This window comes from Manis javanica, chromosome 4, assembly GCF_040802235.1.
Source record: "Manis javanica isolate MJ-LG chromosome 4, MJ_LKY, whole genome shotgun sequence".
NCBI classification, from domain to species: Eukaryota; Metazoa; Chordata; class Mammalia; order Pholidota; family Manidae; genus Manis; species Manis javanica.
The window spans coordinates 82,875,827-82,900,951 of NC_133159.1; the positions used below are offsets into that span (position 1 = coordinate 82,875,827).

Here is a 25,125-nt window from a genome sequence, read left to right on the forward strand (position 1 = left end):
CAGGGAAAATGCAGGAATAAACATTTTTGCTGAATGGTTTAGAAAGAAAGCCAATCTGGTATCTTCAGGCACATCGGCAAGAGATTGGACATGGGGGTTGAAGTGATGTAATGGGAAACTGTATCACGGAACTAGATGCTAGCATGTGGAAAGAGGTGCAGAAAGGAAAGTGAAGGTCACTGAAGATGAGCTCTTCTGTTCTACAACTTTTGAAAAGGCCACAGAGCCACCAGTCTCTCTGGCAACAGCTATAAGTTATTTGGAATTCTGTATTAATCCTCACTGTCTGATTGTACTGTGGCAATTATCAACTCCAAAATCTCAGTGACTTAATACAATAAAATGTGATCTCTCACAAAAGATTCTGTTATGTCTCTCCATATCCTATATGTGGTGTCTGAGCAATCTAGGCCATTCAGTTTATGTTACTTTCTCAACATGAGACTTCAGTGTTCACAGTGGCAAAGGAAGGGAATATGGAGAACTGAGTGCCAGCTCCTAAATGTTTCTGCCCAGAATCACACACCATACTTCACTCACATTTCATAGACTAAAACAAGTCACCCAGTCATATGGAACATCCAAGAGGCAAGGAGGTTTACTTCTGTAGAACCAGGAGAGATTAGTGAACACAACCAATGTCTACCACAAACATAAAAGGCACAGACAGAGTAGGTTTATCTTGCAGGCTTGTTCTATAATCTCAGTGAAAATGGCAGATTGTCGCATTGAAATAATTTTCTTTTCCTAGGAGATGTGGATTACCCCAAATGCCATATGTTAACATTCCTTAATTTTACTTTGGGATCTACATTAAATGGAAAGAAAGACTTGATAACATTAAGGTTCTGAAAGATAACCAGCTTGATCTCCCAGAAATGATAGGTGATATTCTACAGCTAAGTTAGATGGGCACCTGCAGAAAATAACTGCCAGCAGTCATCTAGAGAAGGGTTCTATAGTTTGAAGTGAAATGGGATAAACTTGATAAGCAGGAAAGACAAGCAAAATGCCTTAAAGATATACGGCAACAAACCTTCAAAAGGCACAGTCTTGACATGGTGTGCTAGGAAAAATCTATAGCAGACTAACCAGCATGGTGTGCGGAACTGGGAGAGAGGGCTTCAGGGCACTTTGGCCTATGAGACAGCTTCTCAAACAGCGCCTGCAGCTTCACATCAAAGGCTTCTCTGTGGAGCATTAGTCATACTCTCTGCACAGGTTGTGGCCACATGTCAGACACATTGCTGGGAGCCACCTGTGACCGAAGCACAGACTATTATGGGGTACAGAGTTGAGACACTAACTTTGCTTTCAAATGTCTATATGGCAAAAAATAAAGGGGATATTTAGAAATGAGGTGATTAGCTACACCAATATAGGCAACCAAATGGAGTAATTGGGTTTCTAAGAGGAGTAAAGGGGATGGATCTCTCATCTGAATATTTAAATTGATTTGGCTAACTGTGAGGTCACCAATTATCCAATGCAAATGAAGATATTTTGGCCTATCCTTCCTAAGCATTTAGGGTTTTGGTAAAGCTGTTCAGTAGCAGTGCCCATTCATAAGATTTGAAAGCCAAAAAGAAAACCTAAGTATATTTTTTGGTTTTTTTTTTTTTTTGTAATTCACATCCCCCTTCTTAATTTTAAATAGTAGATATTTTTCCTTTTTCTCAAATCTTAGATTACAACAAATTGGCAAAGCGCTGAATATAATTAGAATTTCTGTTGACTCTGTACATTATCAAAATGACTCCTTTTACTCCTTTAATTACCAGAAAACTGTACCTTTTATCAAGTACTGCTCTTATTCAAGTGGGTAGATGAGCTTAAACAGAAATATAACAAACACACATTTTGTCTTGTGGAGAATCTCAGGGGTATAGCTCAGAATACAGAGAGAGATTTTGATTTACTCCTTAAAATCAAGATTAGGAATAAAGCTAACTGGTTTGCAATAAATGCCTGTTGATTATGTAGAGTTCTTAGGAGAAAGGATAGGGAATGACTTCAAGGACAGTATTTGAATTCAAATTTTATCTTATATGCTTATAGTAATGATTTCTTTATAAATCCTCAATTCCCACCCAGAACAATAAAAATCTTATTTTTTCCCCCCTGGCTTAAAAGTAACATCAGAATTAATGTGGGTAAGTTGTGTCGAAGATGAAAAGCACTTTTGTACAAGTTCTAAGTATATAATTAATATTAATAAGGTACATCTTAATTAAGTTTATTTGATGAAGTATGTGGAATTGCACTTAACCACTTTCATGAAAGTGACAAAAGAAATAATTACATTTGTGCTTGGCAATTACCTATCAATTTAATGAGTGAGGAGAAATAGGAAATCATAACTGTTAAAAGTATGATGGGTGAAGGGAAAGCATGATGGGATGCTAGCAAAACAATAAAAATGTTTTCTGGTTTATATTTTGTTCAAGTGTGCATGAGTGGACTGCCATGAGGCAGCTACAGTGGTTACAAATTCAAAAGCCTACTGCTGCCCATTTTCCTAGACCAGGCAGGCTGTGGGTGCTCCTCACTCAGGAAAGTGGAAAGCCATGATCTGCAGCATCTTGTCCTGTATCCATGTCCATGCAGGCATTGCCAGTCAATTACATGTCTCTACTGGGCTTGGCCTCAAGCCAAATCCTCCTGTACGTAGTGCTCCCAGCAACCACTGCCAACCACTGCCAAGCCCCATGAACTGAACCCAGTCACCAAAGATGGGACAGAAGCAAACCATGCTGGGAAGGCTTAGAGGGGCACAAATGCTTCTGGTTACGAGTATTTCAAAAGCGCCTTTTCTACAATATGAGAGACTCTCACCAGCCCCTCCTCTAATGATTCATATTAAATCCTGATATTGTTCCTCTGATTTGGCAACAGCAGTAGGTCCTGCCATTCTACTTACCTCGGGACCAAATGCCAGACCACTCATGCCAGTTTACTGCCCAGACAAAAATTAACAAGTTTGTCTCCATTGTTATCTGGAAAGCAAACACTTCTGAATTGTTTAGACAATTTTTTTTTTTTGTGTGTGTGAAAGACAGTGCTTCACAGCACAAAGATGCTAGCTTTTGATCAGATCAAACAAAATTAAGCTAGTAAGATCATGTTGCCAATTGAAGGCCAAGAGGAAGTATATAAGGTGTAAGTATCAGCTGGAGAATTTACACAAAAGATAGAAGAAATTAACTCATAAAGTATTGTTCCAATGTTTTCTTTACCCTAATATTATCTAAATATTTTGGATATGGATAGATCACATATCTAAATTACACAATGTATCTATATCTACATCTACATCTATCCATCTATCATCTATCTATCTAATCTATCATCTTTCATCTATCACCTATCTATGTTTGAATTAATTATAACTGCCATGTGTTGAATGTCTACTTTGAGCAAAAGAAAAAAAAGAAAAAGGCAAGTGATCATAAATGGGAGTTAGCAGCAAGAGCTTACAGGCAGGTCTCTCACTGTGGATATTTCATTGTAAAAGTCCATATACTTGCTGATAATACTAAATTATTCCAGGTTGCATTTATAAAGTATTATATACATTTATTCTGGTCACAAGTTCTTTGTGAGATGAGTAGTATGGATATTTTCTCCATTCTGTGACTTCAACTTTCATTTCCTTAACTTGTGTCTTTTCATGAGCAGAAGTAAATTTTGTCACGTATATGTAACTTAACAAGTATGGTTAGTGCTTTTCGTACCTTAAACAATTTTTCTTTATCTTATGGTCATGAAGATATTTACTTATGTTCCCTTTAAAAAATTTTATAATTTTGCCTTTCACTTTTATATCAATGCTGTATTTAAAATTACTTTTGTGTCCTGTGTGAGGAAAGTATGAGGTTCATTTTTTAAATAAATAAATAAATAAATAAACCATTAATTGCAGCACTATTTATGGAAAGGATTTTCCTTTCTCCTTTGGTTTGGTACTTTTGTAAAAAATCAATTGAGTATATATGTCTGGGTCTATTTCTGGACTTTCTATCTGTTCCATTGATCTACTTGTCTATCCTGACACTGAAACACACTTGCTTGATTACTGTAGATTTATAGAAAATCGTGAAAACAGATAGTTCAAATCCTCTAACTTCGCTCTTTTTTCAAGATTGTTTCAGCTATTCTAGCTCCTTTGAATTCAAGAGTAAATTTTAGAATCAGGTTATCAACTACTACAAAAAATGTGTGTTAGGAGTTTGATTATGATCATGGCATTTCTATAGAACAATCTGGAGAGAAATGACACCTTAACATTTCTCTCCATTGATTTCTCTTCATTAATTTTTTTCATCAATCCTTTGTAATTTTCAGTGTGTGGGCACTGCATAAATTTTAATTAGTTCCAAAGTCTTTTACTGTTTTTAAATGTTACTGTAAATGGCTCTCTAAATTTTAATTTTCTGATTAATTGTTCCTATTGCTCATATTGAAATACAGCTAACTTTTGTATATTGTGTTTGCATTGTGAAACTTTGATAAGCTCACTCGACTAGTGTTTTTGTAGGTTTCTTTAGCATTTTCTTTGTATACGATATTGCCATCTGCAAATAAAGACAGCTTTAGTTCTTTGTTTCCAATCTGGATGCATTTATTTCTTTTTATATCATTTTTGCACTAGTTAAGACCACCAGAACAATATTGGATAGAAGTGATGAGAGTGGATGTTCATTCTCGGTTCTTGATCTTAAACAGTTTATTTTTTCACTGTTAAATACGATGTGAGCTGTAGAAGTTTTGTACATGCCCTTTATCAGATTGAGGAAGGTACTAGATTGCTTAGGGTTTTTATCATGAGTGGATGCTGGATTTGGTCAAATGTTTTTTCTGCCTCTAAGGACTTATACCCAGAATATAAAAAGAACCAACATTCAATAAATTTTTAAATGGTCAAAATATGTGAATAGACATTGTACAGAAGAAGATATATGGATGGCTCATAAAGACATGAAGAAGGGTTTAACTTAGTTTTCAAGGAAATAAAAATTTAAATCACAAGATACCAATGTGCATGCAATAGAATAGTTAAAAATTTAAAAAGACTGAGAATACCCAATGATGGCTGGAATGTGGAACCCAAACATCCACCCACAGAGAGTAGTAGTGTAAAATGGTACAACCACCTGGAAATCTATTTGTTAGTTTCTTACAAAGCTTAAACATTACCTTATGACCCGCTCCTAGATATTACCCAAGAGAGTGAAAATAGGTGCTCACAAAAGCAGTTATGCCTCAATACTTTATTTCAGATGTATTTTTAACATTGGAAAAGTGAAAATAGCTCAGCTGTCATTTGGAATGAATGATCATAATCAAACTGTGGTATGTTTATACAATAGAATATTATTTACCATACAAAAAAATTAGTTTCTTAATATCTACACCAGTATAGATACTACACTGTGTTGAGTAAAAGTTACTACACACAAAAAAAATACATTCTGTGGAATTCTAATTACACGATGCTAAAGAATATGAACAAACTAATCTGTAGGGATAAAAACTAGATTGTTTGCTTCCGGTGGTGGGGAGCTGGAAGAGATAATGACAGGGAAAATGCAGAAGGGACTGTTCTGAAGTGTCGGCAATGTTCTCTATCTTCACAGGAGTGAGGATTTCATGACTGTATGCATTTGTCACAATTTATCACATGGTTCAAGTAAGACATGTGCGTTCTTGCTTTATGTAAATTATAGCTCAATTTGGAAAAATAAAAAGCATGGGGAAATAAATAGCAATGAACACATAAAACATTGCTCCACTCTTCTGAGACGGTTATTATTAGGCCTTTTGTAAGGGTCATACTAGTGACATGATAAATTCCTCGGACACGTCTTTGTTTTCTGTGTTGGACATGCCAGAAACAAATAGATAACTAGATGTCAACATATAAAATACTAAAACCAGATAGGAGTAGTTTTATAAAATCATATTACTTTTAGCTTTAAAACAGCATGAGAATGACACATCTGGTCCTATGAATGCCCCAATTTTGGTTTCTGTTGCCACAATAAAGCCTTATTTTAGAAACTGCTAGACAAACACCATGACAATTAAAAATATATATATAGTAATGAAGGCTTTTTAATGAGCACAGACTATGTTTACTGATTAATATCATTGATATGTATCATCAACTTTTAATACCTACTGAAAAGTAATTTGACACATACATAGTTTTCTTCTAAAATGACTGCTATTCTTGAAAGGGCCTGGTTGGAATTTTAATTATAAATTGGCTTTTTCTCCTTCTAAATAAGGACACCACAGACAGTTTGTGAAGCTTAATTCTATAAACACATAGCATTTTGCTGGATGCTTGAAAATGCAAGTATAAAGAAGACACGATCTCTGTTTTCAAGATGCTCATAATGAGCTCGGTGGTGGACAAGAAGACATGTAACTAGAAGATAATGTAACATCTGCACTAGTTACAGGAGCGAAGGGCTGTAGGAGAGCAGTGAAAGGAGGGACTTAGTTTTTCTGGAAAGGGGGAGGAGGACGGGCACAAACAACTTCACAGAGGAAGTGACTGCTGGTATAGATCTTAACATAAATGAGTGACTGGTCAACATACTCATTCTGCAGTTCTAGCTACCATGCCACTGCTCCTGCACGGTCAATGTCCCATCAGGCACTGGCACAGAAGCGTGAGAGCTAGGCCCTCAGGAAGCTTATGCTCGAAGTACATTTTGCCAACCCAAGAAGGAAGAAAGGTTGGTCACCTGCCTACTTCACTCTTACCACTCTGGCTTCTTCCCATTTCATTGTACTAACTGAGATTCATACACAAAAAAGACTTTGTATTCAAAATTATTTTTTCATTTTACATTCTTTTCATTTCTGATGTAATGGCAAGAGGAATGGCTTGGTAAGTCAAATGACTCCTCATCTCTAATGCTACCACTTAGCTGTTTTCTCACGACATTCATTTGCTTATTTAAACATTTATTAAGAGCTTATTGTACATCAGTGGGTATCCAAGGAATTAGAACACCTTACAGTCTAGCAGAGGAAACAGACACATGAATGTTAAAATGCTGTATGATACCTGTCACAACTAAGGCAGAAGAAAAGAAGGAGAAATTAATTTTGGTGTAGTGGTCAGAGAATAACTCATAGAAGGAGATGCTTGAGAATTTTTCATTGGTGAAGTGGGAAGAGATTCCAGATGTAGGGAAAAGAATGTGAAAAGCATGCAGACCCTGATCAGTCAGTAGTTTTGGCCTGTGTTCTTTCCCTTTCAGTGGCTCTTGCTTAGAATCCTGCTCTCATCCCAAGCACAAAAAGTGAGGTTATTTCCTTCCATGCTTACTGATCGCACGATTTTCTGTTCCAATATTGGAGCATCCAATTTCTCTTATGTTTCTAAAGCAAATGATCTCAACATAATTCTTACTGGCCATATGTAAAAATGCCAAATGTTAATATTTTATTTTTTAATATCACTAAAAAAATATACTTTGCTTCCAACTCTTGTTGTTAAAGAGGGATTAGGGACTTGTAGTATCACTGTATTCATTTTAAAGTTTTAGAAACAGATTTAGAGGGATTAATTAATTTGTCCAAGTTGCCTATCTAGTAAGTAATGAAGCATGATGTAAAGCTAACAGTCTGAACTCTGAACTCTGCTCGCAACCACTGCCCTATATGCAGCAAGCACTCCCTTCACTTTAATTGAGTTGCCTTGGTTCTTGTTGGAGATGAGGGGAAACTAAGTTAACTGAGTATAAAATAACTGAATGTTTTGCTACTGAGACTCTTTCTAATGAGACTGTGAGTGGTTTCTGTATCCTTATCCTCACCAATTTCCTCCTTGCCAGCTATCTTCCTGAGCTCTGGATGTCTTGACTTTGATTACAAAACGTCCTCACAATTCTTTTTGTTTACAGGTCTTTGACCCAACTGCTGTACTAATTCCTTGTCCCTGTTTCCTCATCAGGTTTTTTCAGCTACTGGCCATTCAGAACCCTGTGTGCTGCTTCTCTGGATTTCATCTCTTGACTCTTTCTATTTTATTTCTCTTCTACCTCATAATCATTTATTGCCAGGTTTCTCCTTCAAGAGTAACTTGTGTTATGCTTACTGCTAACTTCTCAATGCCTAACTATATCCTATTGCTACTGTCTTTTTCATTCCTTGTGGCAGTGTGGCTCCTTAGATCCTTCTATTAGTATTGCAACATTTAAATGAATCTTCCTGGATCCACCTCTGGCCAACTGGATCAGGATGTCTGGGAGTGGGGCCTACGAATCTGCATTTTTCACAGACATGCCACGTGGTTTTTAAGCACTAGCAGTTCAAGATTAATACCTCTCCAAGGTGGTAAAGCTGGCGACTGCCCTTCCTATGGGATTTGCTCCCACACTTGCAGGTACAGATTTACACAACTCACTATAAGACCAGAGCAAACTATAAATGCCTGACTTCTTGCCTTTTCAAAACCACCTGAAGCAACATTTGCTTGGGAAGTTTAATTAATAAGTGAGACATGCATAGGGAGAGTATATTAACTATACTAATTACTTGAAAGATAACATAATTAATTTGGCCAAATCTTTGTTTCCATGGCTAAAGTCTCATTTTCTCTCTATCTTCAAACACTGTGTTGTAATTGGTTTCTTCTAAATTTCTTCTCTAATTTATTTTAGCCTGACCTCTGAGTGAAAGATTAAGTAGATTAACAATTGTACTTTCCAATGTCTAACGGAGCCATCTATTTCTAGTGGGTGTTTTAGAAATGAGTCCACATCTTCTCTTGTTTTCCTTATAACACGAAAACACTGTGAGGAACAGCATCCTCTCCTTTAGCTAATGAGAGTATCATATGAGTTGTTTTCAAAGACACACACACACACACACACACACACACACACACACACACACACTCCAGCAACGCTAGGAAGGAACGGTTAGGAGGCCACGTGTACCTCTGAACCAGAGCTCTTTGACTCACTATTAGAGATATTAACCTGAAGGGGATAGTCGCCTATTGTTTTAATCATGTCAGCCCACACCAGAGACTCCTGGAGCATAGATCTATTATCAGACCATCTGCCTGTTCCTGAACTTACAACTGAGAAATGAATCACTAATATAATCACATGGGCAAAATCCTTTCTTTTTTTAAACAAATGATAATGCTGAAAATTACACATACAATTCTGATAAAGGTTGGGCTTATCAAAATAAAGTCAGAATCTAGATTTAAACTATCAGAAAATCAATTTCCACTTATGTCACTGACACAAGTGTCTTCATGATTATCCATCTTTGAACAAGTAAATTTTGAAATGAATGTGGAAGTCCTTTCAAGACAAAACGGCTCCGTGCAATGTAATTACTTACATTTCAGCTCTGGTGGTGACCGCTCAGATTTGAGACAATGCTTTTATAGAAAGGCATAAACTATCAAACTATCATGTCAGAAACAATTTACTTGAGATATTTACATTGCATGAGTGTAAAGTTGCTTACTAATTTTTTTTAGTCATAAAAACGTTAGGACACTGATGGTCATTGATAAATGCAAGGACACTCTTTGAATACTGCAGAGTCAGTTTGTGATAATATGATTAGTTACATTAATAATGCTGCTTAGGCACAGTTTTGCTAATTACAATATTATAAATATTAATGTCGCCCAGCCTTTCTGTTTGATTGCCACTCATGGAGCCATTTGCCATGGTATTTGCCTGGAATCCACACTGCAAGATTTTATTTCTTTTTCCTTTTTGTTTTTCATAACTGAACTTGCAATCACACACATTATTCTTCAAGAAGCCATTATTTGTGGCTATCTGTTAGGAAAGGAACAGTGATATTTTTCATTAACATTAGCCAAATGTTAGTCAGTTTTATGATGTTTCTCTTTCTCTTTCTGAGTCCCTAACCCAGTCATCCAAGGCACAGCACCCAGGGTTTTTGTTTTCCATTCTTTTTCATGTGACCTGTTTCAAGTTAAGATTCATTTGAATTATTAAATGCTTCCTTAAAGAATCTTTTTATACTTGCCTCTCTTTTTTTTAAAGTTAATTATTGATGTAGTGACAAGCTGAAAAGACTAAGAATTATAATTTTTTCTTCCCCTCATTCAGGACTCAAGAAATGTCTTCTGACAATGGTTGTCTATTTAGAATAATACAAAGGAAATACAAAGGCGAAATGCTGAATGTTGTTTTAGAAAAGATCTGCTAAAATCACTGTATTATACAAAATGTAAATGTAGTGTATATTTCTCTGAAAATAGCAGTTAGTGAGAAAGTTGGGACACAACCTTTTGAGCCCAGGTTTAACCACAGAGCAGAAGTGGTTACAAAAGATGCTGATTAGATTTTAATTTTTAAAACTTCATCATATTATTCAGGGCTCCAGTGATTTGATTGTCTTGAAAACAGAAAGGTAATGTTATAATTTCCAGAGCTTGTTAAAGAATAAAGAAATCTGCAGCCTCCCACTGGAAGAATGCCAGTCATCACCACAGTAAGCAAGAATTTGGAGGCACTTTGCACTACAAACTTCAATCTTTCTCTTTTATATGACCTTGTGTTATATTGGTTTTATAAAAATGTACCTTGCAGATGTATCATATAACTGTAATCTTTCCTTCAGAAAGATTCTACTGTAGAAATCACACCCGGCAGGCATTGGGTTCCTCTGTTAGTGTGATGGTAGGCAGGCAAACCAGACACGGACCAGAAAGCCACCAAGGCAGAGTCCTCAAGGACTACCTGGCAGAGGCCAGCACATACCTTTCCTTTGAGTTCAGCAATAGGAGGACTTGGTTTCCCTTTCTGGTGACTCACGGTAGCTGGACTCTGCCCATCCCAGTCTTGAAATTCCTCAGTGCTTCTCAGGTAAAGCAGGGCTTTGAGGCCGGTGCAGTAGTCTTGGATCACAGTGAAATCCTGATTCTGTACAGCACTGCATACCTGGAAAAGAAGGAGCAGCCAATTGTCAAACCAAGAGCTAATTTGCCAAATGGCCTCCCCTTTCATTTATTCAACAAAGTTTATTTTATGTGCTAGGCATTGTTCTAAAGAGGCCAATCAATCTTTGCCTTGGGGTGGGAGTGATGGGGAGGGAGGGTTGCAAAGAGGCACAAAGGAAGCTTTCAGGGACGATGAATTCTGTCATAAACTTGATGCATGATAGTGTCACAGGTGTACAGGTATTTCAAAACTTATCAGGTTGTACACTTTAAATGTGTGAAGTTTACTGTATGTCAGGTATACCTCAGTATCACTATTGAAAATTACATACAGACAGTTGAGACTCCAAGGAGTTACATTTAGCACAACACAAGAAAGGACATTTTAACTCTCTTACTTTCATTCCACTGGGGTGTACTGCCTAGAAGTAGTTTTCATGTCTGGAGGTGGTCATGCTGAGGCTGGGGTCAGCTCACCAGTTATTTCAGCCAGCATGTAGCCCTGCCTACCTCCTCAGCCTCACCTACTACTGTCCTGCTTTCTTGTCACCATGTTCCAACCACCCAGGTCTTCCTTCTTTCCTCAAATGTGCTGCATTATTTTTTTGTCTTGGGACCTCATAAGATCTTGCTGCCTAGAAGGCCTTTCCCTGCCAGTGCAGTAGTCTTGGATCACAGTGAAATCCTGATTCTGTACAGCACTGCCCTTTCTCAGTCTCATGATAAACAATCACTTCTTTAAGGAGGCCTCCAGGAGCCCAGGTAAGGCTTTCTTTTATTCATACGTTTCTGAGTATAACTACGACACATTGACTGACAGCTCACTCCTCAAGTAGACTGAATCTTCAGGAGGGAAGAACCCACATTAGTCTTGGTCATCATATTATCCCCAGTGATGAGCACAAGGGTCACCACTTCATTTGAGCTTAACAAACATTATGTTGAATTGACGGATAATCCAGAAGAGTTTTTTTTCAATTTGAGTGACCATATGTTAAAAAGTCATGATTAAAAAATTCTAGAATTAAAGAAGGTTGAATCTGAGAAACTGGGATCCTTCCAATAAAAATATACTTGACAGTCTGTGTCAGAATTTTAGTTAGAGTTTGAATTTAGTGAACATAGATAAACACTTATAGGTTGAGAATTTCCAAAGATAGCTCTTCAATTTTGACCCCACATATAGACTCCACTCATTTTCAACTGCTAGTAGGACTTCCCCCAGTTGGCCCACAATCACTAAGAATTCAAAATTTACAATACAAAATTCAGTACCTTTCCTCATCTACACTCCAAATCTATCCCAAGAAGCAACCATACAAACAAAACTAAGCAAAGCAAAACTAATTTCTATCCTGTTTCCCCACATGTTAAATTCTTAGCCTGTGTCATGGTGCAAGGCTATGGCAGCCAATAAAGAAAGATCATGTCATACACGAGCAAAAATGAGGAAATACTTAAAAGCAGGAAAACAAGTCATACTTTATTTCAAGGTCTCTTAAAGCCTTCAGGGTCTTTAACTAATAAACTTATTTTAATCCTGTGACTAACATACTACCTGATACCTAGCTTTTACAACGTTGCTTGAAAGAATTCATTGAAAACACACAGGGATTTCAGAATAGGGGATGGGAAGTAGATAGAGAGAAAGGGTAGAAAAAATATATTCCTACAAATTCTCAGCAAAAAGTGGTAGTGACTTCATGATGTGTATGCAGAAGAAGACCAGCTGTGGAATTCTGGGTACACAAGCATGTAAAGGAAGTCTAAGGAAGATCACGAAGTTACATTAAGCAGGAGAGATCCAAGATGGCATCAAGGAAGATGTCAGGGCTACATGAAGGCAGAGAACATGGAGCTAAAAAGTGATCATTGGGTTTAGTAATCAGAAGGATACGGACCAACATGTGCATTTGTGGGGGAGTAGCTCTGCAACAGGACAGAAGCCATTTTATGGTGGGTTGAAGAATGAATGAAGATTGAGGAACTGAAGACATGGAGAGAGGATGCTCATACAAGAAGTTTGGTTCCTATAAGAGAAAGAGGAGACCTAGGGGTTAGAGGTAGGAGGGTTTTGTATCTGATTTTATAAGGATGGAAATAGCTATGTTTTAGGGGTGTGTGGCCATTTGACATTTCAGAATAAGACAGAATAACTTCGGTGTATTAAATTTCTATCAAAATTGGCTGAACAGGTGGTACAATAAGAATAAAATAATGTAATATCTAACATGATTTGAGCTCTTATTATGGACTGGGTGCTCTGTTTAAACATTTTAATGTTTTTTTTATTTAGTCCTCATAGTAACTGTAGGAGGGAGGTTTAATTTTTATCCCTATTTTACAGACAAGGTAACTGAGTCTTCAAGAAGTGAAATGACTTGCTGAGGCCACACGGTTACAGAGTGGATTCAATTGCATGATTTGTGACCATGTAGTATAATGTGAGTAAGATATAGGCATAGACTGAAGAAAAACTGTTTTAATATAACTACAGTTATCTTTTCCTTCAACCATTCCATGAACCAAACACATCTGTTTTTTTCTAAAAATGATCAAGTTATCTCGAACCCAAGAATAACCACCGGTTTTGAAAAATGTGTACTACTAGATGAAAATCCTCAGTGTTCTCCTGCTTTGTTTATCTTCTTACTTGTATAATATGAGCAAGAACAATAAGCAAAAACCCTTCATTTCCTATTTTATAGTGCTGTGTGTCACTGCAATGTAAGAAAGAGAATTGAATATCCACTAAATACAGATAAGGGTATTTTTCTATAAGCCCCTTTTATATTACATTTTAAAAAATCTGTTACAAGGGACAATCTGAGCATTAATTAGACCTGTTATAACTTCTTTAGAGTTGATTGTTTTTCAGAACAATTATAAAGAACATCATTATAATTTCCACCACAGGCTTTTTTTTTAACTGTAAAAGTCAACTGATGCTATACTTAATCCTCTTCGTTCATTGTGAGACTCTATCTTTTTGTAGTATATGCTTATGTGTATACTTTTATTAAGTCTTAAAATAGTTAACCATATGAACATAAGAAATCAGATTTTGAAAATCACATCATGTCATACAGTTTATGGGATGTTCAGGACTATTGTAAAAACCTGCTGTTAAAAGAAATCTAGAAACTTAATGTATGAACAATAAAGTTTAATTCTAGTTATTCCTTATTTTTCTGGTAAGAAGCTACAAAAGCCACTGATTCTCTTAATCCACAAACATGGCACAATCTGTGTATGGCAGACTAAGCCAAGTGGTGGTAGAGTGTTCAAAAAGAGGGCTTGTATTTTAACTATGGAAAAACATGCTGGGTCTCTTCCTCTTTCCCAGCCTCTCCTATGCTCATTATTCTGTAGTGCCGGGTTGCATATCATTGGGAGCTGCACTGAGTATGTGAAGGGAACACAAAACCTGAAAGGGGAGGGGAGCCTACAAGATGGCAACTGCTCATGGCCGGGATGGCGAGCTGCACTGGGAACACGGGTTGCTGCCGTACACATGGATCCTGCAGGAGACCACTTCAGATATGTTTCATCGTAAGGCAAAAGTCACACTATTTATATACCTTTCTAAAGTGAGTCATTTAAGTTCTACTTTCTTATAAAATTAAATGTATTAATTTCCTGGTGGAATTTCTGATCTTGAGAACTTTGCATTTTGTCACTTTCTTCAAAATTTTAATACATATATCCATGATCTGAGGTTCTTATTAAAATGCAGGTTCTCTGTTTCTATAGGTTTGGAGTGAAGCCTATGATCCTGCATTTGTGAGAAGCTCCAGGGATGTCCTGATGTTGCCGATCCACACTTAGAACAGCAAGGTTTTTAAGCATTGGTAGATGAATCTCGGCTTAACCTGAAATGCTCTGTGCAAAGTAAACTTCTCCCAGACAAATAATTTATTCTTGATTTTTACTATTAGATTGTAGTGACAGCTTCATGGCCTTTTAAAGAAGCACTACTTATAAGTTATGTCTGAGGAATAAGAATAATTTTCTGATTAAATAAGTAAAGAGACCCAAAATAAATCAGAATGCAGGCACACCTTTGGGCACAGAGCCCTGTGCATGGGATTTGATACTCAGAAAAAGATTTGCTCAGAAAGGTGCCTTGTTTTTACCTAACCTTTACACTCCACTGAGGGCTTTCTCTCTCGCTCAAAGGTAAACGGTTGCTTTTAAAACTCCAAACATGTAGCTGCTATTCCTCAATGGGTGTATTTTATATGACATTTCTTTGTTTGTTTAACAGCTCTGATTAGGACTCTTAATAGCTGTTAGCATGTTTGCTTAGTATAATTTGTAAATTCTTTATGGCAAAAGCTGGTTTATCTTTCTTCGCAGCAGGGCATCAGGTGCCATTATAAGGATCATTGCCACCATTAATTACTTCCATAAGCATGAGTATCCATGCCTACAGTGAGCTGTTTCAAAAAGGGGCTCTCGGATTCTCAGCAGGACAGCCCTGTGAGGGGCTGAGTAGGCGGTGGCCCCCTGTGCAGCATGATTTGAGGTGTGCCGCAAAGCTCCTGTTGCCACTGAATGGTCTCCTCCCGAGGTCTGACACAGTGCCCTGGATTTTCACTTTATGTACAGGCACATTCAGTTGAAGTCTGTCTATGCAAAAGTGACTGTGCAGATGCCTGGGAGGTGACAGAGCGTTGTGGTGGGCTATTCCTTTCTCATTATTTCTCGTTAAATGAGATGAACCACATTAATAACAAATTACCTGTTTATGGTGACTTACATCTTAAAAATTTCCTCTACACAGATTATTTCTCTCATTACTATATACCTACCAGTTACCATACAAACCTACCAGTTACACAGGAGAGACAGTAATAGTCTCACTTTAAAAATGGAAAGAGTTTGGATCTGAAAAACTACTTCTTAAGTCAAATGTAGTGGTTTTTATGCCATGTCACATAGCATGCCCTAGGGGTTAAGAGCAGACACTTGGAAGTCAGTTCGAATTGGACTTAAACTATGTCTTACCCATGTAAGTATGAGCAACTTTCTCCCCTTAAAGATGGAGATTAAATACTTTGCACACAGAAAACTGAAAGGCAACATACGTAAGTGATTAAAGGTACTTAGTACTTAGTAAGCTAGATTGGCACCAGAAATAAATTTCATGATGCAAATAAATCATTAGAGCAGGAATTAGGCAAGATACATATTTTTTAATCTAATACTTTTTTTTAATCTAATGCAGTAAAAAGAAGGTCATGGACCTTATTTTTATTTGTGTTAAGTAATGATTTCAAAAAAGCTTTGGCCTCGCTGTTAGAAGACATGTTTGAGACCTAGCTCTGTCATTCAGCAGCTGTGTGATGGAGGCTAGTCATTTAGCTTCCCGAGTCCCTGTCTCCCAACTCCCAATATCTGTGGATGGCAATATCTAATTTATTGTTGTGAGGATTAAATTACATCATGTGGGTGGATGTGCTGCAGAAATTACAAAGGTCAGACAGACAAGATGGCACTAAACCTCATAGTTATTATTAAGTAATCTAGAATTTGAAGTGCCTAGGAGGTCAAAATGGAAAGTTCTGCCAGTAAAGAAAAAGCCAACTTTTTTGCAAAGTAAGAGACAATTTACTAGGAAGTTAGAAAATAGAATCTAATGTGGATTAAAAATACTAATCCAAGGTAGATCATTTGGCAAAGAAAAGTTCTACAGAAGCAGAACACCATGGGGTTGGCACTTCTTTTGTGTATAATAGAACAGCACATCTTTCAAATGATATTTCAAAATGTGGTAAGGTTTTTAAATAGGGATCTTGAACTGTTAGACACAGCTTGGGTGAACCCGTGATCATAATTATCCCTTTCCATTTCTCATCACATAGGTGGACAAACTACACTCCAGGACTTAGAAATATGTGTCACCAGGCTATCTGCAAGTAAAATACATGTTTACAGTTTAAGTCCTAAGGAGTCCTGAAGTTTCTGTAAATTCACTAGTAAAAGGAATGATAGAGAGTAACTACATTTAGGTAAAAATGGAAATTCTTCTGCAATGCTTATCACATTTCAAAATACACTAGTAATGGTCTTATTATAACAGCTTGAAGAAGTTCAAAAGTATTCCTGTGAACACAGTTCACAGATGGAACACTGACTATGGAGGATTATCCATCCAATTCTTAAAGATTCCCCAGAAAAAAAGGATCCTATGCTCTCCCCTTATTAACCTATTTTGCTAAAGGGTTAAACTGTTTAAACAATGTAAAACATCTGCAATATTTTCATACTGCTCTATAGTTTTCAAAGCAGGATGTCAAAAAATCAGAAATATTTACATAATGATTTATAGTTTTCAAAGGATGCTGACAAATAAGACAAAAGGGAGCTTAGACATTTTTTCAGATGGGCTTCCTTATTTCACAGATTAGGAGCCCATTAAAGGTTACATGATCTGTGCAGGGTAACACAGCTTGCAGGGGAGGCAATGTTGGTCTGAAGCTCTCTTCACTACAGCGCTGCCTCTCAAGTATCATCTTACTTAGTCCACACACCACTTCTGGGAGGAAGACAGAGAAGGTGCTATTAATTGTTTAGTAAGTGAGGAACCTGAAACTAAACATTGAATGTTATGCCCCAAATCTAAAGATTAGAGGTGGTAAAGCTGAAGATTCAGGTCTTCTGACATCTGTTCCTACTTCGGTAAATTTCAAAATCTTTAATTTGAGAAGTTTTATATAATTAAATAAGCACATATTTATGATTTTTGTAGGAAGCACATTATTGTAAAATGATTTTGAATTGATTATTCAATGAATAATGGCAGAAATCCACAGATTTTTTAAACATAGGATATTACCAACTAGATGACCATTTGAAGGTTTAATACTAAAACTGGAAAATGGACCTCTGCTGTTGTTGGATGAAAATGTAATTTCAGTTCCATCTGTCCACACCCATTGATTAAAAACATCAGATATCCCAAAACGCGGAATGAGTAATTCCTCATTGAGTCGAGTTCTGTACAGTACTGACAAACAGAGATGTAAAAACCACATTGTACTTTTGAAACTGGTGTACAACACATATGGTTAAAGTAATAATTCAGATTAACAATATCCCCCTATGAGTTTCCGGTACTATATAAACATGGTACTCCTTACTAGAATTCATGAATAAAACACCAATATTATAATTTTATAAAGCCATAGGTGAAAGACAGGCCTTGGAGATACATAGCACATTGGGACTAGATGAGGATATATTGGTATATCCACATAAAACCACAAATCTTAGTTGTCCTATCATATTAGTTTCCATTTATTGAAGCTGTACAACATCAAAGTCATGATGTCCCTATATATTGCATTTAGCAGTAATGTAACAGACGACGTGAAGAAATCAAAGTGAGAGTTTCTAAGTAGTTTCCTGGCAATTGAGACAGCAGGCTCTTTCATCTGCTCTGTAACTGTGGCAGTGCATTGATTTAAACTCCTTCTGAGACCTCAAATGCTTTTATATTCTTAGGTTTCTCAAGCAGCTTTTTTTTTTCCAAAGTGATAAAATCCTAGTATTCAGCAGAATGCCATCATTTCCCCTCCCAAAAAGAGAGGGCTTATTTCTGCTTTACTACTAAACTGCACAGGATCACTAAGTAAAATAGCTGTCCAAATGCCATCTTATTAAGAAATCTGACTTGGAGTTCAGTCTTCTATGTTCTGACCATTGCAAACTGGATTGGGGAAAATACAAACAAACACATAGCTCCACGGATGTTGTTTTTCAAAAGTTTAGCTCAGAAAAAGCCTGATGGATAGGCAGTTTTGCTTATTCAATTTTTTCCAGTTCCTTTAATTGCTGCTCATTGATAAATCCTAGAGGTACAGGAGTCTCTTAACTTGTTTTGTTTATCATTTATTTCATTGCCAATCACATTACTTATCCTCTTACCCAGCCTTCTAAATTACATCTTCTCTGACAAATTCTAAGTATATTACTACTGCCTTTTTCCCCAATCAATGAGGAATTTTATGGAGCTTGAAAGGCTATTTTCCAATGTCCATCTGTGATCATTCTCTTTCTGAATAATTTCTTAACCCAAGTTCAGCTGAAGACAGAATTAATAGAATAAAGTGTTTTGAGGAATTTTCTACTGGGATCCAGACCAATGTTGCCAATGCAAATATAACCATCAGTCCTCCAAGTATTTTCTCAAAGGCAGCATAGTGAGAGGCCACCCACTTGACTATTGCTTAGAATAGCACTGTGGGACTGACCTTCTATATTGCACTTTGTCGAGGACACAACTTGACTGAAGGTGGCCTGAGCTGATTAGTCAGAGGACGGACCCTGCAGGCAACATTGCCTCTGTCCCTCCCTTGTATCTGTCATTACAAAGTCAGCTCCAACTGGCTTTAGATCTCAATAATGACCTGAACAAAGAAATAATAATAAAAAAGAAGCATAGAGAGACATAGCACCTCTCTCAGCCTTTTATGAGGGACTAGAGATAAAATGGGTGAGCCACACACAACATGTAGGGCCAAAGAACATTGACTGCCATCCTGCCTCTTCAAAGACACTGCTGTTGATGGCCTTGCTTCCCACAGACATAAATACAGGACTAAAAAGGCTGAGGCAAGACCTGGAGTCCACTGCACACCAGGTTCCTATGAAGCCCATTATTTTGTGAGGGACTGTGGCTGCAGTTTGAGGAAGCTTGGCCACTTTGCTTCAGAGGCAGTAGAATTTTTCGACTGAAGTAGATTCTCTCCATCCTGGGTGTTGCTTTGGTGGAGGATTAGCTCCCACAGTAATTTTCCACTGCCCTGAAGTGACACAGGTGTTGGTGCAAGGGTTTGTATGCGGTGTTGCACAAGCTCAGCTCCTCCCATGGGAAAAGTGAGGTAAGAGAAGGAGGAAACAAATATCCAAACAATAGCTGTCAGATGATAAAAATCCATACTTTTAGGCCATCTCTCTTTTTCAGTAGAGTCAATACAGCTGGGAAAACTTCACTTATAATATCATTTACTAAAATACCCCATGGAGTTTGGATAACAGGAGAATAAGTCATGATGTCTAGAGAGGAAAATTCTGTTGGGCAAATTAACCCACGGAAATTTTTTTCTGGACCTCAAAGATGGACAAAGGTCTGTAGTTATTGTTATCATATAATATAAAGGCCTTCAATATTCCAAGAAAAGAGGACTATTCGTCTGCCATGAAAAAACTATTGTTAACACAAAAATAGCATCTCAAAATAACACAGTCCACCTCTTAACTCCAAGTACTCACAGCTCAGTAGCTGATTTTATGGTTTATTTATTACTGATAAAACAGATCTGGGACAGCAGGGTGTGGCTGTTCTTAGTGAATCAACAATTTTGACTGAGTTGCCAAAATAGTTTGGGACACAAAAGTTAGACGAAGTTCAGCTTATTAAGAGTGAATAACCTATTTAAGAATTGAGCACTATAGAAAACCAACCAACCAAACACCTACCAATGTTCACATTAATATACTGAAAACACAGTACATGACTATGGAAGGTTGTAGAAGCGAAGCAAAGCAAAGCAAAAAGGTTTGTATTTTTAAAAAGGAACTTCTTACAAAGTAATAGACACTTGTTCTTAATTCCTTTATCATATAAGCAGAAAATATGAGACTTACGAAGTTTGTGATTATGTAGAAATAAATTCTATTAGGTTTTCCAGACATATATATATATATATATGTTTTAATTAATGAAGACCAAAAACCTACAAATGAAACTGTTGCCCTTTAATCTCCAAAGATGGATTGCTGGAATATAGTTACAGATGAGTGAATGCAATGACTAAAGCAGTTTTACTAGTGCATTTCTCATAAAATGGCACATATTTTATGACTTGTGAATATGACAATTAACCAGAAGATCAGTAAAATTTCTAGGCTGAGGGTTTTAGGAGGATGCTTAGAGGTGACCATATAATTCACTTTCCAAACAGTAACACTTGAGAGTAAACAGGGAACCTATTAATGAATATACCAATCAGAACAATCAACATAAAGTTAAATTGTCCCAGACAAACTTGCATATACGATTCCCTTACTTATTAGAGTGTTTGTCCATTATTAGACTGAAAGGAGATTTTTACTGACTATCACGGAATGACTCCTAAAATACCCTGCCACTTTCGGTTTGCTTTTACTTTGGTCTTCCAGGCACTAATTACGGCCTCAACATTAACACTGAGTTGAAGTCACAGACCTTTATTGCTTAGACGGGGATTTGGAATCTTAGAGACCTGACCTGACCTGGACAACCTTAGGTTTAAAGGGTCCCCTGGGTCTCCAAGGGTCTTTGGTGAAGAAAAACTCACGAAGGAAAGGAAGGGTGAAGGACTGCCCCGAATTTGAATCTTGTAAGCTGAAGAAACCACCCTTAAGAGTGAAAAAGTTTCTTGTACTTTATATATACTTAACAGTTTATTTTTTTGGTAACTGTCATTTCTTTAGGTTTTACTCAAATTCCATTAGGCTCATTGCATTTTGAAATTCACTTAGTAGTTATTACATTCCAAGCATTGTACTAAGAAAGTTCACATTTAGCACTACATTTAAACTTTACAATAACACCATTAGATAAGTATTATTATTTTCCTTAATTAGCAAACAGAAGGTCAGAGATCACACTAACATCATACAGTTAATAGAGCAGAACAAGGGTTCAAATCCTGGGTCAGTCTGCCCCTAGGACTCTATCTCATAACCACTGTGAAATCTTGCTTTTCTGTTTTAACCACTACAAAGGCACCTGGATATCATGTGACAACAGGGAGATGTAGAAAAAGATATAGATATCGATGTAGATAAAAATGTGTAGACATATACATTTTTTATTTAATAAAATATATTACATTTAATTTTTACACACACATATAATTTGTCTATCATCTATATATCTATCTAAAACAGAATTCTTGGGAAGATTATATCAAATAAAAAGACATGTAAGTATCTAGTGCAGTGCCCAGAATATACGTATGGTAGGTATTATGGTTTGGATCTCACTCACCAGCTTTCAGAGACAGTTAAAGAACAGGGACTCTATCTGTTTTATTCATTACTCCACACTCAATGTTCAGCACATAGAGGTCTTTGCCTGGTATATGATATGTTCAGTGAATGAATGAATGAATGAAGCAAAAAAAAGAGAGTAACAATACCATACAATGTCAAGCACAATTTTCTTTTCAATTTCCTGTCAATGACACATTTTCTCTCCCTCTACTTAGGCAGATACATTGCAGTTCAGAATTCACACCACCCGCAATAAAGGACTTTTATCTCAACCTCTACTGCATTTAGAGTCTGTGCCACTCATTGCATTATTAAACATTAATTTCTTTGCATTATTACTTAACTATTCTTTGGGTCCACCAAAGTCTTTCCAGGATGCAAAGAAGCAGCTCTACTTCAGCACTTTTCTTGATACTCAATGTACTATTTGTCACAGCCAGCCTTGACAGAGCCTGTATATGTATTACCGCTTATCTGGTTCCAATCTGGATACCTAAATCTTGACAGCAGCTATCATTTGATTCTTCCCCTCTAGTAGTCCCCTTTGACAACAACAACTCGAGAAATATGTAACTCGGAATTCTACAAACATCATTTAACAACTGAACTCATAGTATCATGTCTAATATATGCAATGTTCTAAACTATTGATTTCACACATATAGATACATATGTTGAAGTATTCACCTATAACTGTCCAGAGTCGAGATACAATGAAGAATAGATAAAACAGAGCCAGCAGAAGCTAAGAGAAAAGTCTTTATCCTGTTTTGTGTCTGGAGTCTCTTATTTAATTTTTTATTTTCCATATCATACATAACCAGGTTAGTCTAGTTGTCTTCTTGGTTCAGGACCAATATTTTCCTTTTAAAGAATTCTTTCTTTACTTTAATTATTTCAAGTTCATAGTTAAAATATAACATTCAGAACTCTATCAATTTACTCCATGTAGTCCAAGGTAAATAATCAAATTTATTACTGAACAGATTTGTGAAAATACTGGCATTTAAAATAGTTTGCATTTGCTCTCCTCTAATATATACTCTGCAAAACTGTTGTGTCTCTCCAGTAAAGGCCTCTCTCTGGTTTCTGGGGATGTAGCCAGGAATGTTTAACAGCTCAGTCTGGACTTCGATCATAAGAGCAATTCTAAGACATCGTTTCTTCAAAAAATGCTTTCTTTGTTACTCAAATATTACCCAGTCATTCATTTACACTTTTATTGAACAGGACTAACTTACGAAGCAGTCTTTGGGTTTCTTTTCAAGTTCTATTGTCAAACAAAACTGACTGCAGCATCTGGGGTTACACGCTGTTTATATCTGTCAGAATGAACCTTCCCCAAAAACCTGTTGTAAGGACCAAATGAGGTAAGAATGAAGTACTATTAACCAGGAAGGTTTTCTTGGAATGTATATAACAGACTGGGTCTCATTCAGAAGTAAGAATATTTATTCAAGTTCTTAATTATGTATCTTAATGTTAAACTGGTGAGTTTTCTTTCTGTATTGACTAATTTCTACATTGAACCCCAGGATTAAAATGAGCACATCTGTACTGTAAATAATTACCTTATCACACACAGATGAACATATCATAGAATGTTGACACCAAGAAATGACTGAATTTCAGTAGCCATGCTTTGTGAACATAAACTAAACCTGATTACAATCCCCTTCTCACAGATCAATATACTATAGGCTTTAAATCAATTATTGAGTATGACCTAGAATAAGAATATAAATTAAAGAAAAGATAAATAAGGTAAATGCAGTTAAGTGAATTTTATGTTTTACATTTCAGTCTTGTCTATAAAATGTAAATTAAACTGTTTATATTCTGAAGCTGTTATAAAGAACATTACTTAATGATATAATGTTCTGAAATATGAAAGAACTGTCTTTTTTTTTTTAACTGTCTTTATATTACTCACATTTACTTGGATTTACTTGGCGTGTTTTAGAGACATCAGGCCCTATGAGTATACAACATTATTCTTAATTTAGCTCTGTAAAACCAGACCTGTGCAATGCCATATTGAATTCACCAGTCATTAAATTGATTTTTAGCTTGCATCATTTTTTTCAGGCCCAATGATGAGTCATAGAACTTTTCTCTCACCTCGTATACCTTACTTCATCTGGTGTCATTAGGATGGAGTTAATATCCAGGATGTAGTGATTGATTTAGGGAGCTGATAATGAGATTATGGCTCATGCCCTTAAAGCATGACAACTGAAATCCTATCATTTTCCACATGAGGAAATATGCTAAATTTTATAATACCTGACATGTCTATCACTGTGGGATTAAGGCAGCTATACGAAACAGAGGTTTGAAATTTTGATCCTTAGACATACTTTCTTTTGTCTTACAGACACACCATAACTTATTTGAGGATAATGAAGGTTTATATTTGCATGGCCAAATGTTTAATTCCAAGAAGTTTTTAGGTCTTCTTGGATCAGATCTGTCAGGTTAAACAAAAGAAGCAACAGCAATTATTGTCTTGCCTCTGATTTTGTGGGGTGGGATCAGTGAACAGGATAAGAGAGGTGCTTAACTAGGAATATGTATATTTCAGGCCAGAAGAATCTGATTTTGAGGTTTCAAAAGACTTATGAGTGATTTTAAAGTCTCAAAAGACCTCTGAGTTACACAAACATTGAATGTGTGTGAAGTCTGAACACTTAAATATGACAGAGAAGCAATATTTCCTGAATATTTGAAGAAGATGAGTTAGGGAAGTGGATCAACATTTTTTTTAAGGCTAACAAATGTAGGATTTTTTTTCCTTTGGAAAGGAAAGTTTTCCAGACCTTTTATTTACTTTATTTAAAAGTATACATTTGATGCAAATCTTATTTCTTTTAATCTTTCCTGCTTACTGTTTCTAAATGTGCACTGATCTAGCCATCCACTGAGTCATTCCTCTCTCAATATCTATCCACAAGCCTATATCCATGTATTTAACTGCCTAATACTCCTAATCACTGTAAGGCATTCATAAGAAATGGGAAGGAATTTCCATCCTACCCAGGAGAGAAGACATACATTCAGTTAGTAGTTTTGGGTTTTACATACATTTGAAAGCTTGGTACATCTCTGGAGAGCAGGAT

General features: G+C 36.4%; 1 protein-coding gene across 4 annotated transcripts in view; it reads right to left on the reverse strand.

The window, feature by feature from the left end:
* DPYD (dihydropyrimidine dehydrogenase) overlaps positions 1–25,125 on the reverse strand; it is an 870,115-nt gene that overhangs the window by 118,223 nt on the left and 726,767 nt on the right. For all 4 annotated transcript variants that reach the window (XM_037024395.2, XM_037024389.2, XM_037024403.2 and 1 more), the window contains one exon: positions 10,782–10,961. In XM_037024395.2, coding sequence (XP_036880290.2) covers positions 10,782–10,961 — 180 coding nt within the window. The remainder of the gene's footprint in view (positions 1–10,781; positions 10,962–25,125) is intronic.